Here is a 16,790-nt window from a genome sequence, read left to right on the forward strand (position 1 = left end):
TAAGCTAACATCTGCTGCCAATCCTCCTCTTTTTGCTGAGGAAGACTGGCCCTAAGCTAATATCCATGGCCATCTTCCTCTACTTTATATGTAGGACGCCTACCACAGCATGGCGTGCCAAGCAGTGCCATGTCCGCACCCGGGATCTGAACCGGCAAATCCCAGGCCGCCGAAGCAGAATGTGCGAACCCAACTGCTGCGCCACTGGGCCAGCCCCTGGATATTATTTTAATTCACATAGAAACTTCACAGTGGAGAGATTCTCTTAGCTTTCAGAAGCTCTGTTCCTGATGATTTTTAATATAGATCATCAGAGGATTAGTGAAAGAGAGATGCAAAATGATCCTACTAAGCAAATCACGTGTGTCATACATGTAATAGCTCCTGAAAACATGTGTCATAGTAATAGACCAAACATTCACCCTTACCAGAAAAAAAGGTTTTTAAAAAGCGTGGGTACGAAGGTATCTATACATACATACTTATACATGGATACATATGTGTGCTTTGTATGTGTGTAAATGTTTTTGTATATAAATTTCAGGACTAACTCCAAATAATCCAAAATTATGAATAAGTACAACCACTTTGGAAAACAGTTTGGCAATAGCTACTGGAATTAAATATACAGAGCTAAATAAATCATGATCCAACAATTATACACTTGTAGGCATGTAATCAATGGATACATGCGTATATATGTTCATCAACTCAAACGTCTCTCACCACTAGAACAAATAAAAAATTAAGGTATTTATACAATAAATACTGTGCAGCAATGAAAAGAAGGAAACTGCTACACTCAACATCATAAGTAAATCTCAAACATATAATGTTGACTGAAAAGAAGCCATACTCAAAGGAGTATATACTATTTGAGCCCAGTTTTAGCAATTTCAAGAATAGCCAAAATAAATCCATGGTGTTGGAGAAGTCAGGATAGCGAGGAAGGATGTAGTGACGGGGTAATGAAGGTCTTCTGGGATGCTAGTAATATTTAATTTCTTGATCCAGGAGGCGGTTACATAGAAATTATATCAAGATGTGCACTTTCGTGGTCAGGTTCTTTTAACATGGACACATGCTTAGAAGGTTAATTAAGAACTGAGATGGAGGCCAAGGGAACGGGCCACATAGATCCCTTAGGTTTACCACTGGTCTAATGAAAAGAACCTCCATCATTAATTGAGTAGAGCAGAAAACCGGATAAGAAATTATAGACAAAATTCCACAAATTAGTTGGGGCATAAGCCCCAGACTTCTAGAGACAGGCCCAGTTTATGCTGATGGTCCTGCCGCAACTATGGATAGCGTCTCCCTTCTGTCTAAACGTGTTCGTTTGAAAAACAAACTATATACTTACACTACCTCTTTATTTTACAAGAACTTCTTGGTACGTAATCAGAAACGGGAAGCTTAACTCATGCCTCTGGTATCCCTCTCTGGTCTAGGGGTCCTAAATATAACTGCTCTTCCCCTCTGCATCTAGGAATGTTGTTAGTGAACACTAACTTTTATACTTGTCAGATTTCTTAAGCAAGTCACAATTAAGTGCTAGTATTGCTGAGGGAAAAGATTACTCCTCAAGTATATCTGAAACCAGGCTGAATTTATTACTTTCCAGGCGAGGGAGAGCCGTCCTCACAGAACAAATCAAAGAGCTAATCTTATGCAGACCTCTTGGGAAAGTACAACGTTGGAGGACAGGCTGACTTACAAACAAAGCTGACAGAGCAGAAGAAGCACGGCCTGGAGGGCTGGCCTAATGTTCAGACGTAAGCACATGGAAGCGGTTGTCAGTGACCAATTTGAGCTGGTTAAACCCACTCTGTGTTTACTTGCTTGGGACTTTAATCTAGTGTCAAACGAGAGTCTGCTTTCTGCGTTCTTTCTTGAACTTGGGAAACACAACTTTTTATTCTCACCATAAGAAAAACAGTTAAAAAATTGGACTACATTTAGATTAAAAACACCTGTTCATTAATTTAAAAATACCTGTTTTATTAACAGAGCACAAAGAAAAAAAGATGTACACTTATAATTTGTGTGCTTTTCTATATTATAAGCCAAAAAAAGTTTAATAAAGGAAAAAAATTGTAAGCAAGATATTCACAACACAATCAGCTACCACAATATAACATTTAAGAAAAAAAAATGTGTTTCTTTGTGCAAATGGCCCAAAAAAGCTACCTCTAGTGCTGATGTTAGAAGAGGCCTAAAAAGTTATATTCTTGGCTAGAAAAAATAAACTTTAAAATATAATTATGGCACAAATATTAAAATTTGGTTATGGCTCTCTCCAAAGCAAACAAATGAGTTGATCATCTATTTACAATGAAACAGAAAATTGACCTGTGATTGTTCCTAACATTGTAAAACCAGTAGCGAGATCCGGCAACTATGGTGATAGTATATCACTTAAGTGGCATCTAGTTTGTTTGAAAACCAGATTACTGTATACACATTCGGTTTCTGCCCCTCCCCCCTTCCTGGCACACAGCTCCTAAAACCTTTGTAAATTCCTAAGTGATTAGAGCAGAGAGGCATCTTCTGTTATAATATTTGGTTTTGTTTCTAAAATAGCTTCAGAGCATAAAGGTGAAATGCATCTTTTGTTATTCATAGCAAACCCCTTTCAACCACACTCGAGTTACTGTTAATAAGGTGATTTTTGGAGAGTCCCTAGATAGGGGCTGGTTGCCAGGGAGACCCAACCCTGTGATTAGAAAGTTAGAACTTGGGGTCGTCTCTGTGGCCCAGTAGTTAAGTTCGCGCACTCTGCTTCGGCGGCCCAGGGTTTCGCCAGCCCAGGGTTTCGCCAGTTCGGATCCTTGGCGCAGACATGGCACCACTCATCAAGCCATACTGAGGCAGCATCCCACATGCCACAACTGGAAGGACTCACAACTAAAAATATACAACCATGTACTGGGGAGCTTTGGGGAGAAAAGGGAAAAATAAAATCTTAAAAAAAAAAATCAGGACTTCCACCCCTACCCGCTAACCTCTAAAGAGGAGTTGGAGGTTGAATTAATCGCCAACAGCCAACGATTTAGTAAATCATGCTTACGTAATGAAGCCTCCATAAAAATCCCAAAGGAGGAGGTTCAGAGAGCTTCCAGTTGGTGAACATGTGGAGGTATTGGGAGGGTGGTGCAACCAGAGAGGGCATGGAAGCTCTGCACCCCTTCCCCCATATCTTGTTGCTATGCATCTCCTCTATCTGGCTGTTGCAGAGTTATATTCTTTTATAATACACTGATAATAATAACCTGTTTTCCTGAGTTCTGTGAGCTGTTCTAGCAAATGACTGAACCAGAGGAAGGAACAACGGAAACCTCTGATTTATAGCTGGTTGGTCAGAAGCACAGGTGATCACCTGGACTTGCGATTGGCATCTGACGTGGGGGCAGTCCTGTGTGATCTGACATTATCTCAGGCAAATAGCGTCAGAATTGAATGAAATTGTAGGACACCCAGTTGGTGTCCACAGCGAATTAGAGAACTGCTTGGTATGGGAGAGAACCCCACACATTTGGTGTCCAGAGTACAGAAGTACAGAGTGTTGCAGTAGAGTGAGGAGAAACACAGGAGTGTTCTTCTTTGACAGAACGACTGTTAGAAACTATGACTCTTCAGGCTTGGGGCATGTGGTAAACATTTTCTCAAAATTAAACAGAATCAGCTTGTTAGTTAAAGAAAAACTGACAGTATTTGTTGCCAACTATAAGATTTGAGCTTTAAAATGAACTTAGAATTTTGGAAAACCTATACCTGTCACCATAAGCTTGACAGCTCCTCATACTGAAAGCCTTTTTCTGATGAGACGGGTGGGGATGTTAATGAACGTGAATTTTTGATATTGTATAATGATAAAACGGATCAACATTTGCAAGACCTGCATAACTCTGTGAACTGCTATTTTCCAAATGACTAATGTATGCTGTTACAAAATCATATGTAGGTTAAAGATCCACTCAAAGTGCAAAACAGACCAATGGACTTTCCTGTAACAGAATATAAAAAGTTCACTGAGATACATTAGATTCCACACTGCATCTAACATTTAAGACATTACCACTGTCAAGATTCGGTGCAGTATCAAAGAAGAATAGCCACAATTATCTAAAAGGCTATTAAAATATTCTCTTTTTTCCAACCACATATCTGTGTGAGATCAAATTTTTTTCATGTATTTCAATGGAAACAACATACTGCAATAGATTGAGTGCAGAGACATATATGAGACTCTTGCTGTGTTCTACTAAGCCAGATATTAAAGAGACTGCAAAAAACAATAATCCACTCTTTTCAACTATTGTGTTTGTTTTAGAAAAAGAGTTGTCTGACATAAAAATATGTTAACATGTAATGGGTTTATTTTTATTTTAAATTAATAAATATTTTTTAAAATCTCAGTTTTAATTTCTAATAAGGTAAATACTGGTAAATTTAACCCATATAAAACAAAAATCTTTGAAGTCTTCAATAATTTTTAAAAACAAAAGGAATCTCAAGATGAAAAAACTTGAGAACTCCTACCTAGAACCACAGGTCAGCTTGGTATCAAAAGTTCTCTCAATTTCTTTGAAGACAAAAAGGATTTGCATAGTCTCAAAGTATCTCCCCAAGATATTTATTAACTATAAAGGGAAAGATAGCAACTTTAGAGTGGGGAAATCCAGTAGAAACTACCTTAACCAGGTGACCAAGACCAACATCACCAGTAATAAGATATACTGACATATGAACTCCTTGATATGAGGTACTACGGCTACATCTTTTTGGGGTATTCTTTCCAAAAATGTATAATCCTATTCAAATAATAAGAAAACATCAGACCAATCCAAATTCAGGAACATTAAACAAAAATAAATGAGTAATAATCTTCACAGGTGTCATGGCCATGAAAAACAAGAAAAGACTGAGGAACAATTACAGACTGGAGGAGACTACGTAGTAATAAGTAAATGCAACGTGGGATCCTGGATAGCATCCTAAAAAAGAAAAAGCACACTAGTGGAAAAACTGCCAAGATTTGAATAAGGACTGTGGTTAACAGTACTGTATCAATATAGCAATATAATTTCCTGGGTTTGATAATTATAACATGATTACGAAAGATAGTAGTGTAAGGAAAGTTGGGTGAGGGATATACAGAAATCCTGTACTATTTTTGTAACTTTTCGGTAAATTTAAAGTTAGTTCAAAGTTTTAAAAATTCTCAACTTGTGAAACTGTTAGCTTTGGTTTTAGCTTAACACAAAACTTTTCAGTCACTGTATTGGATAAAAATGCTTTGGAGAAAGGCTCAGAAACTTTCCAAGGGCCCTTCTTTCATAAAGCATTTATACTCCTACAATGAAATCCATCCAGGCCACAAAATTGAAACGAGATTCTTAAATGCATGGCATCCTAAGCAAGACTAGGAAACAATATGCCTCTAGAGACTAGATTATGATAATTTTAAATAATCAGCAATAAGCTAACTTTTAAAGGAAAAAGCAGTTCTGGAGGTATTTAATATTTGTCTGGAGGACAAAAGATGGTATATACCCTCCCAATGGACTATTTTTTCACAAATAGAATTATTTTATTAGAATACAGAAATGTTCCTAATAGAGTCACAACACTTTGGGTTTTTTTGAGGAAGATTAGCCCTGAGCTAACATCTGCTGCCAATCTTCCTCTTTTTGCTGAGGAAGACTGACCCTGAGCTAACATCCGTGCCCATCTTCCTCTACTTTATATGTGGGACGCCTACCACAGCATGGCTTGCCAAGCGGTGCCATGTCCACACCTGGGATCCCAACCGGTGAACTGCAGGCCACCGGAGTAGAACGTGTGCAATTAACCGCTGTGCCACCAGGCCGGCCCTAGAGTCACAATTTTATAGTTTGACTTGTTGTACTCTTAAAAGCAAAACACCAACTCAGTGAAGAACCAGACACTTAGCTAAAGCTTTTTTTTTGCATGGGTGGGGTAGGGACGGCGGCGGCACTGGCACAGAGATTGCCAAACACCACTCAAACCCTAGAATAATTACTGGAGCTATAATTCAAGGAGCTGGCCATTAAATTAGGCAGTTCTGTGAGTAAACACCTGTCCTTCCCAAAGACGTCGTTGTGAAACTTTGGGGACACACACTCTCTACACACAAGTACCAGAGTTATGTGTTAAATATTAACACGCTATCACAATGATATAAGAAGTACATTTAAAGACACAAAACTGTAGCGCGGGTATGGTGAGAAATTACTTCTGGGCCAATGAGAATAACAAAACTAGCAAGAGAGCAGGAAAGAGAAGAGTAGGTGATGAAAGTCTTCACAGTAGAAGGGAAGCTAAAAGAGATACGACAACAGTCTCAACGACCCGAGCACAGCCCAGCAGAGCCCTCTACTGAGGCTAAAATTTCAAATACGAAAAGGTTCCTTTTCCCTGAAAATGTGCACATAATCCATGACAACTTCAACTATACGCTTTTTGTTTTTAACTTTTTACTGATGTATAACAACATACAGCACAGATAGAAAAGTACACATATCACAAGTGTATAGGCTTAATGAATTTTCATAAACCAAACACACCCATGTAACCAACACCCAGATCAGGAAACAGAACATCACCAGCCTCTCAGAAGCCCTCCCTTGAACTCCCATCACTAGGCAGGGTTGGAGAGTTCCAAAAATTCTTAAGGGTTAAGGAACACACTATGACACGTCTGTCCCTAGACCTTATTTTTTATTCTATGCCTTGCATCTTAACCACTTTCAATGTTTCCTTTTCCTTCACTCTAGATGAATATAGAAATACCTTGATTTCCTTAAAACACAAACACAGATATTTACTTACAGATTGAATACCATCATCCTGAATACTAAAAATGCACTGTTTTATGAAAAACGGTCTTTGTGATTATCACTTGTTTATGTAACAGGACTAGAAATTGAATCAAAAGCTACTGTCTATCTCAAGCATGTTACTTCATCTTTCTAAATCTCAATTTCTTCACCTATAAATACAACCCCAAATAACTTGAGAGAGGGCTCATTCTCCCCAGCCTCCTACCTTGAATGATTTGGGTGTGATTTGATATTATTTTCACAATCCACTGCATAGCTATCTATAAGCTCTACCAAATTTAACTCAGCAAACAATACCTGGAACACTTAGAACCTAACAACTGCATCCTTTATTAACTAGAATTATTTGGTACTCAGTTTGAAAGAGAACAAGGGAAATGGAGAGATAAGGCAACCTAAGTGTTTATTCTATTTCCGTGTATGTTTGAAATTTTCTCTATATATCAGTTTTTTAAAAAAATTGTCACTTGTTTGGCCATATAGTCTTCCCACTAGGCTTAATAACCCTCTTGATGATAAATTTTACCTCAAAGGAGTCTGTACTTTTACTTGAGAAATCAAAGATAGAGACTTTTGAAAAATGACAGCGTACCCAGAAGCTAGCTGACAAACTTGAGGAAACTTACGATGTCATATATAATTAGGGAATATTTATGACTTAAACACTGAGGCCCAGAAGACACAAACAGGACTTAAAGGTTGTTTGTGACAAAACCAAGTAGGTAAGATTATTTTATGCATTTTAACTTGACTTCAATTCATACTTACTTCTCTGACTTCCACAAGATGGTCCGGAGGTAAGGGAGCTCTTTTGCTCACTGATTGTAGTTTGGAGTGTCCAACGCTAAAGAAGGAAATGGCATTTTGACTTGGTCTCCTCTGGGATATAGGAGAATTGCCACTAGATGCCAGTGAGAAGCTCCGTGATTTCAGAGGAGGATTATTCTATTAAACAAACAAACAAAATCATTCCTGTTTTAAAAAATGTAGGCTAACCTTCATCCTATCTTACACTGGAGGCTTACACACAAACAGTTTTAGAAATAAAATTAACCTCAGAATTGACTATAAGAACATTTCTAAAGAGACAAAATTTAAGACACTCAAAGTTTAAGTCTTTCACACATCCCATAGTAAACTGGTAATTTATTTAGAAAATTAATTCCAGGTTTGTGCTGTCAAGAAATTTTTTTCACATTAGACATATATTAGAAAAACAAGAAATTCCTAATTTCAGATTTTTAAATATGATTGAAGCAAAACAAAATGTAATCAGAAGTATTCAATATAATCAATTTTCTAATGTAACATGCAAGTATCTTTGGAACAAACTAGCACTTTCTGATCACTGCCAATGATTAGAATCTTGCAGTATGAATAAAGTCTCTATGTCAGATTTCCTGAAGACTAAGCTACAGGCCTAAATCACAAAGAACTTTTTAAAATCTACCTACGGGGAAAAACACTAGAAAGAATTAAAAAAAAAAAAGTCAAGGTATTACCTAGGTATAGGAATCCTTTAACTATACTGCCCATACATTAGTTTTTAGACATCTCTAACCTCAGTTTTCAAGTCCTGAGACCCTCCTTTTCACTTTAAAAAATAAAAACTACTCCAGAGGAGATATACAAAGGACTCATAGCATATGAAAAGATGCTCAACATTATTAGTCTCTATTAGAAAAATGAAATCAAAACCACAATGAGATTCCACTTCACACCCACTAGGACGGCTATAATAATAATAATAATAATAATAATAAAAGGACAATAACAAGTATTATCAAGGATGTGGAGAAATTGGAACCCTCAATTATTACTGGAGGGAATGTGAAATGGTTTGGCCACTTTGAAAAACAGCTTGGCAGTTCCTCAAAAAGTTAAACAGATAACTACCATATGACCCAGTAATTCTACTCCCAGGTATAACCTGGCGAAGTGAAATCATGTGTTCACACAAAAAAACCTGAATACAAATGTTCACAGCAATATTATTCATAATAGCCATAAAATGGAAACAACCCAAATGGCCATCAACTGATGAATGGATAAACAAAATGTGGCATATCCATACAATGGTATATTATTCAACCATAAAAAGAAATAAAGTATGATACATGCAATGACATGGATGAATTGTGAAAACATTTTGCTAAGTGTAAGCAGCCAAACACAAAAAACATATGTTGTATGATTCTATTTATACGAAATGCCCAGAAGAGACAAACCTATAGAAAGAGAAAGTAGAGCAGTATTAGACAGGGGCTGGGAAAGGGGAGAATAGGGAATGACTGCTAACGGATATGGGTTTTTTTGGGGGGTGATGAAAATGTTCTGGAATTAGATAGTTCCAATGGTTGCACAATCTTGAGAATATACTAAAAACCACACAACTGTATACTTTAAGAGGGAAAATTTTATGGTATGTGAATAGTATATCAATTTAAAAATGTAAAAAAAAAAAAATTAAAAAACATTCTTCCCCATTTTTGTGCATTAATATCAGATACGGATCCACATACCTTGCCGATAGCTTCAGTGTGATGTTGTGTACATATCTGAAGTCTGCTAACCCAATGTTGTCGCTCTTTAGCATCTGTAGCTGATAAAAAGTATCAGAAAGTTATTCACCCTTATCCTTATTTTTGGAATACAATTAATCGTCTATAACATGAAGAACAGATAATTGAAAACCAGGGATTGGTCCTGATCTCCCTGGGGCAAAGGTCTCTGACTGGAGGCGGGCAGGAAGGAGGCCAAAGCATCAACTTTGTGAGGCAACACAGTAGCTGGATATGGATATTTCATAACGAGGATTGATTACATGCAGCTGGGTCGGTATATGACACTTGACATGTCTTAAGTTTCTTGTAAAAATATGCTCTTTTTTAAAGAAATGACTTTTATTAAGCACTGATATGTACTTGATACTTTCAGATGTCTAGCAGCATGCTCAATTAGGATGGCCATTAATTAAACAAAAAACATAAACTTCTATACAAGTTAAATTTATAATAACAGAAGTTACACTTTATTTGAATGAATATGAATATTTTAATAAATCCCAAGGATGTACATTAGTCACTGAAAACCGCAAAGAGTGCGTGCAAACCGAACCAAGAAAAGGGGTAAAATACAAATCCATAGCAGACATAAAAAATATCATTTAAAGAAGTTTATGTTTTTAGATTTCTCACTAATCAGGGTTTCATCTACACAAATTTTTCAGAGGGGTCAATCTTAAACAGATTTGTTCATAGTGCCACTTGAAAAAAGTTATTTATGAAAACAGATTTCATAAATTCTTAAAGTAAATCCCAGGTTTAGAATATTGGGTCTACATCATCAATGACAGTAGTTTCTATTTCAAAAACCCAAACGAAAACAGGGAAGTACATCAACTTCTCACAAGAAGAAAACAATCACACTACTAACTCCCATTATCAGTCATACCTCTGAGTTTATACTGCTCCCCGCTAGCAGCATTGACAGTGAAGGTGTGCGAGTCCTCGTCACTGGGTGATATTACAGCTCCGGCAAGCTGCAAAGTACCTCTGGGCTTTTGATTTCTAGACTGTTCATTCACAAAGTACTCCAATAGCCCAGCTTCATTGTTTAAAACAAAAAACCTGGAATGATTTTTTAAAAAGTCAATTTTTAAACATTTCCCCTAGTCAAACTAAAGCAAACTAATTTCAACCACACAATCTGGCTTTTTTACTATTAAAAAAAAAATTCAAAAGCATTTCAAGAAGTGCTTGGAAACACTAGATTGAATTAGCTAGCAGTAAAGATTATTGAAAAACTGAATGAGTTTAATGAAAGATCTAACACCTTCAACTGCAGGAGAAGTATTAAATAGGGAAGAGACATACCAGATAATGCAAAAAGGAAACAAAGATATAGTATCCTTTCAGAGGAAGATTTCTCTCCAGAATTCATTAACAGGGAGGGTAAACTGCCCAAAGACAAATGGTAGTGAGAAGTTTTACTTAAAATTCACTGGAAAGAAATCAAAACATGAGCTCTGAGTTTAACTAAATGCTAGGTAACAAATGAATTTGATTTAAGATTTAATCAGTGAAATATACAACGAGAATAATATCAAGGTAGAAAGATTTTGTGACTATATCATTAAACAGGTCACAACTAAAGATTACTTATCCTGTTTAAAAATGAAAAAGCTGCAACTGGAGATGCAGAAACATAAGGAACTTGAAACTAAATGATGAAATACTGATACACCTGGGAAAAGAATGTGATGTTCTGATTTGTTTCTAGATTAACTACTTTAGGAAATATATTAATTCAGATTCCAATTTAAGTAGTGCAACTGTTCTTTTCTTTTAAAAAATATCTAGAATTTTCTACTTCAAAAAATTAATGTTTGGGGGCCAGCCTAGTCATGGTGGTTAAGTTTGGCGCACTCTGCTTTGGTGGCCAAGGTTCGGGGGTTTGGATCCCAGGAGCAGACCTACACCACTTGTTAGCCATGCTGTGGAGTCATCCCACACATAAAGTAGAGGAAGACTGGCACAGATGTTAGCTCAGGGCTAATCTTCCTCAAGCAAAAAAAGAGGAGGACTGGCAAGAGATATTAGCTCAGGGCTAACCTTTCTGAGCAAAAAAAAAAAAAAAAAAGAGAGAAGATGGGCAACAGATGTAAGCTTGGGGCTAATCTTCCTCAACAACAACAACAAATTAATGTTTGGGTTTGGAGCATTTTCACATTCTACATGTTGGTATGTTCCATAATTGAATCAGCTAGACAATTTGATCCAGTTCAAGTTCCTAGAAGATACTGTCTTAAGCAACGTGGCAACCATTATCACCCATATCAAACTGGGAGAGAAGAGAATCAGCCTTTTATTTAAGGAAAGAAAAAGAACTGATGAGAAGTAAGCAAAAGAAGTTGAAAGTGGTTGCCTGAGAAGGGAGAGGGGAAAGCAAAGGACTATTGTTTTTCTCATTCATCTTTTAGCATGCTTCTGATTTTTAAAATTATGTTCATATATTCTGATAAAAAATATAAATTAATTATAGTATTTTGGAGAGTTTTAAATTTCTATTTCATTAATTACTACAAGATCTAAAAATTTTTATGTGTTTATTGATCATCCATAGTTCTACTCAGTGAACTGCCTGTCGCATTTTTGACTATTTTTAAAAGGGTTGTTTAGGGGCTGGCCCTGTGGCTCAGTGGTTAAGTTCACACGCTCCACTCTGGTGGCCTAGGGTTTCGCCGGTTCAGATCCTGGGCACGTACATGGCACTGCTCATCAAGCATGCTGAGGTGGCATCCCACACAGCACAACCAGAATGATCTACAACTAGAATATATAACTATAAACTAAGGGGCTTTGGGAGGGAGAAGAAGAAAAAAAAAGATTGGCAGCAGATGTTAGCTCAGGTGCCAATCTTTAAAAATAAACAAATAAATAAAAGGGTTGTTTCTTTTCCCAAAGATTTGAAGGGGTTATTTGAATTAACACAAGATAACCACTGACAACATCTCAAATTTCTAAAACATATGACCTGTCCCTGGTAAAATGCACATATGAATGTGCTATGGTCTGAACGTGTCTCCCCAAAACCCATCCATTGAAAGCCATGGCACCTTTGGGAAGTGATCAGGTCATGAGGGCAGAACACTCATGAATGGGCTTAGAGCCCTTATAAAAAAAGAGACCCCAGAGAGCTTTCTAGTCCCTCTTCCACCATGTGAGAATACAAAGCCTGCGATCTGAAAGAGGGCCCTTACCCAACCATGCTGGCACCATGATCTTGGGCTGCCAACATTCAGAACTGTGAGAAATAAATTTCTGTTGTTTATAAACTACCCAGTCTGTGGTATTTTATTATAGCAGTATGAACAAACTAAGACATGAATCCACTATAAAAAAATTCATCAAATAAATAGAGTCTGTTAGCAAGAATGCAACCTTTTGAATATATTGAAACCCACTGAGTGGTACACTTTAAACGGACAAATTGTATGGTCTGTGAATTATATCTCAACAAAGCTGTTAACAAAAAGAACAACAAGTGAACAAACAAGAAACGAAGGAAGGAGGGGCCGGCCCCATAGTCTAGTGGTTAAGTTCGGCATGCTCCACTTCAGTGGCCTGGGTTCATGGGTTCGAATCCTAGGCGTGGACCTATACCACTCGTCAGCTATGTTGTGGGGGCAACCCATATATAAAATTGAGGAAGACTGGGATAGATGTTAGCTCAGGGTTAATCTTCCTCACCAAAAAAAAAAAAAAATTCAGGAATTAAAAAGGAAGGAAGGAAGGAAAGAAAAAGGAAAGAAATCTTTCCTTCTAAGCCATGAGAACAATCCACTTCGAACAGGCAAAGGAAAATGACTGGTCTCTTCTCTCAGAAGTAGTCAATTCAAAGAAAATGTAGAGCACAGTATGTTTAGAAATCTCAAGTTTGCTGTGAACATACATTTTTATCCCAAAAGCATTCCCACAAATTTACAACATGGAGGCACTCACCTTAATATACAGAAAGAAACGCTGAGGAGGGATTAGTAAAATGATATAAGCCAATAACTGATTTTCTTTCTAACACCAAGATGATGCTGTGGACCCACTGGTAATAATAGAGCACTTTGGGCTCTTTCATTATACGTGGATTAATCCCGATGTTCTTCTCTCACCCCTTCTATGGAGATATTTTACAAGATGTGTAGACTGGGGATAGAGAGACAATCTACAGAGTAAGGAAACTTAACAAAGCTATTTTGCCTAAAAGGGTCCTAGACTCTTGACTGAGGTATTTTTAGCAAGTTGTCCTAACCAAGAAGCTCAAGAAATGTAGAAACAAGGGCTAAGTGTGACAGGCAAATTTAAGATTCAGCACAAATCTTTATATGCAGAAAAGTCACCTAAGCTGTTAAAAAAAGAAATTCAATAATTGTTTTAAAGAAAAATTGTTTTAAAAGAAAAATTAAGTAATCGTTTATTTTTTGCAATTACAAAATAACAAAGACTGCCAGTTTGGGAAATGACTAATCCTGGAACAACCCACAACTTAAAGTGAAGTATCATCAAATGCAATCTAAAAAATATTCTGACTTGGAAGTGTGTCTTATGATGACAAAAATAAACTTCAGTGAGAATTTTGGATGGAAAGGCAACCATGTGCTTTGTCCCAACTATCCGAGGGCTTTAACACTGAGTGTGTACAGAACTTCTAAACCAAACAGGAAGCAATCTCACCCTGGGGATTAAAGTTGAAAGTGGAAGGGAAGTGGGTTCAGGAGAGGGTCTTGCTGTAGTGTACTTTCCTAGGGCACTACATTCCAGAGCACTCAGTTATTTATAGAGTGGGCCCATGCTGATTTCTCCAAGCTGCTCTAACTCGCCCTTAGTCAAAACAGAAATGGATTGTAGGGAAAGGGTCTTGAACACCTGGCACAGGAGCAGCACTTTTCTTACTTAAGCTTTATCTGCAGCACATGGGCAAAAGTGGCTAGGCATGCCAAGGAAACTGAGCTACTGAGCCTAGGGTCCTTTAATATGGTCTTAACCCTCTGTTGCCCTTTTTCACTGTGTCCACATGTTCCATGCTGAGGACCCAGTATGTCTCTGTTGTGCCACAAGACCTCCAGCCAGGATGACAGAAAAAGGAGGATGAAAGTTTTTTCTAAAGTGGGCCTACAGCAATCCAGTTGACAAGCTGAGACCTCTCTGATGGGCGAGTTGGTAAAAGGTTCAGTGTTCTCAGTAGCAAACAGGAATGGGCTGTCTTCATCCTTCCCCTTTCTTGCACTGCTAAAACTGGGATCTGAAGCAGCTGCAGGGATCACTAGGCAGAGGAGGGCGCCTCCCTAGCCTGGAACGTTTGCTTGGCTCTGTTAGATAGCTCCCCAGGCAATCAGTGCCCAGTGGATCTTTTTGGTAGGCTTCCTTATGCAGTGATACAAACACCTGCTCCTTCTTCCCATGGTCTCAGGCTGCCCTGACCTGAAATGCCATCTTTAATATAAACTAAATCTTATACAGTTGGGTACGTTTTGGAGCTTTCTTACTCTGTTCCACTTCTGAGACTTTCTCAATTCATTAATAATATTCATTAATATTATACGAATGAAAGTTGTTGAATGAATGTTGGGAGTTGACCTATTTCCCTTTTTAAAAAGAGAACAAAGAATAGTACTAAGAGCAAAGTGACATAAAATTTTTTAAAAAGTAATATTCTATATGTCACTTAAATGTGTAAGCCTTCAAAAAATTACATAAAAACTAAGGTGGAAAAAATGCAAAGTGAAAAGGCTCCCTTGACTTTTCTCTTTTTTTAAAAAATAAAATATGGGAAGCACAGAGAACTGCCCTTTTTACTTCAAAAAGAATGATTCCATTTTCATATCCAGCTTTGACCTCTCATATGGCCTCCAACTTTCTGCACATCACCCCATTTGCATTCCCTAACGTCACTAAACATGGCCCAAACTGCCTTCTCTTTTAATCTACCACATGTTCATCAGTGCTTTGACTATTCTTTAAAATGTCTGAAAACCATTCTTTCATATATTATGTGCCATTTTCTAGTTGTTTAAGGTAGGAAGGCAAATTCAGTTCCTGTTACTCTATCAAGGGCCAAAAGCAGAAGTCTCCAAATGACATGTGCATAAGAAGTAGCCCATTGTAATGCAGAGAACACAGAGTCAGAACTATGTGGGTTCAAATTCTAGTTTGGAAGTCAGAACTATCTGGGTTCAAATACTAGTTTCATCAGTTTAAAAGAGTTTAAAAACCACAATGAGATATCACTTAACATACATTAGGATGGCTATTATCAAAAATAAAATACTTAAAAACCCAGAAAGTAACAAGAGTCAGGGAGGATGTGGAGAAATTGGAACCCTTTGCACAGCTGGTGGGAAAGTAAAATGGTGCAGCTGCTGTGGAAAACAGTATGGAGATTCCCCAAAAAGTTAAACATAGAATTACCGTATGATCCAGCAATTCCACTTCTGGGTATATACACAAAAGAATGAAAGCAGAGACTCCAACAGATATTTGTACACCACCGTTCACATCAGCATTATTCACAATAGCTAAAAGGTAGAAGCAACCCAAGTGTCCGTCGACAGAGGAATGGATAAACAAAATGTGCTATACACATACAACAGAATATTATTCAGCCTTAAGGGGCTGGCCTGGTGACACAGTGGTTAAGTTCGCACGCTCTGCTTCGGTGGCTCAGGGTTCGCCAGTTCGGATCCCAGATGTGGACGTATGCACCGCTTGGCAAGCCATGCTGTGGCAGGCATCCCACAGATAAAGTAGAGAAAGATGGGCATGGATGTTAGCTCAGGGCCAGTCTTGCTCAGAAAAAAGAGGAGGATTGGCGGCAGATGTTAGCAAAAGGAGGGAAATTCTGACACACGCTACAACACGGATGAACCCTGAGGACATTATGCTAAGCGAAATAAGCCAGTCACAAAAGGACAAACATTGTATGCTCCCACTTATATAAGGTACCTAGAGTAGTCAAATCATAGAGACAGAAAGCAGGATAGTGGTTGCCAAGGAGCGGGAAGACGAGGAACGATGAGTTATTGTTTAACAGGTAAACAGCTTAAGTTTGAGAAGATGCAAAAAGTTCTGGAGATGGATGGTGGTGATGGTTGTACAACAATGTGAACATATTTAATGCCATTGAACTGTATGCTTAAAAATGGTTAAATGGTAAATTTTATGTTATGTATATTTAATCACAATAAAAAAATAAATAAAAGTTTAACCTTCTGCTCCACAACTACCAATTCTAAAGTATTTAAGATAGCTGGCTTTGCTACTTACTGACCGCCTGTGTGACCTTGGGCTACTTATTTAAACTCTCCAAGGTCCCAGAGAACTTTTGAGAATCCTGTACAAAACAGGCACCTAACACAAATCTGTATACTCC

The 16,790-nt window shown here is 37.6% G+C and overlaps 1 protein-coding gene across 1 annotated transcript in view; it reads right to left on the reverse strand.

Annotated features, from left to right (window-relative positions):
- The window catches only part of OSBPL11 (oxysterol binding protein like 11), an 81,416-nt gene that overhangs the window by 43,428 nt on the left and 21,198 nt on the right, over positions 1–16,790 (reverse strand). The window contains exons 3-5 of the mRNA XM_046658880.1: positions 10,320–10,495; positions 9,389–9,468; positions 7,635–7,811 (exon numbers count right to left, since the gene is read on the reverse strand). Coding sequence (XP_046514836.1) covers positions 7,635–7,811; positions 9,389–9,468; positions 10,320–10,495 — 433 coding nt within the window. The remainder of the gene's footprint in view (positions 1–7,634; positions 7,812–9,388; positions 9,469–10,319; positions 10,496–16,790) is intronic.

This window comes from Equus quagga, chromosome 4 (assembly GCF_021613505.1).
Source record: "Equus quagga isolate Etosha38 chromosome 4, UCLA_HA_Equagga_1.0, whole genome shotgun sequence".
In the NCBI taxonomy this organism is placed as follows: domain Eukaryota; kingdom Metazoa; phylum Chordata; class Mammalia; order Perissodactyla; family Equidae; genus Equus; species Equus quagga.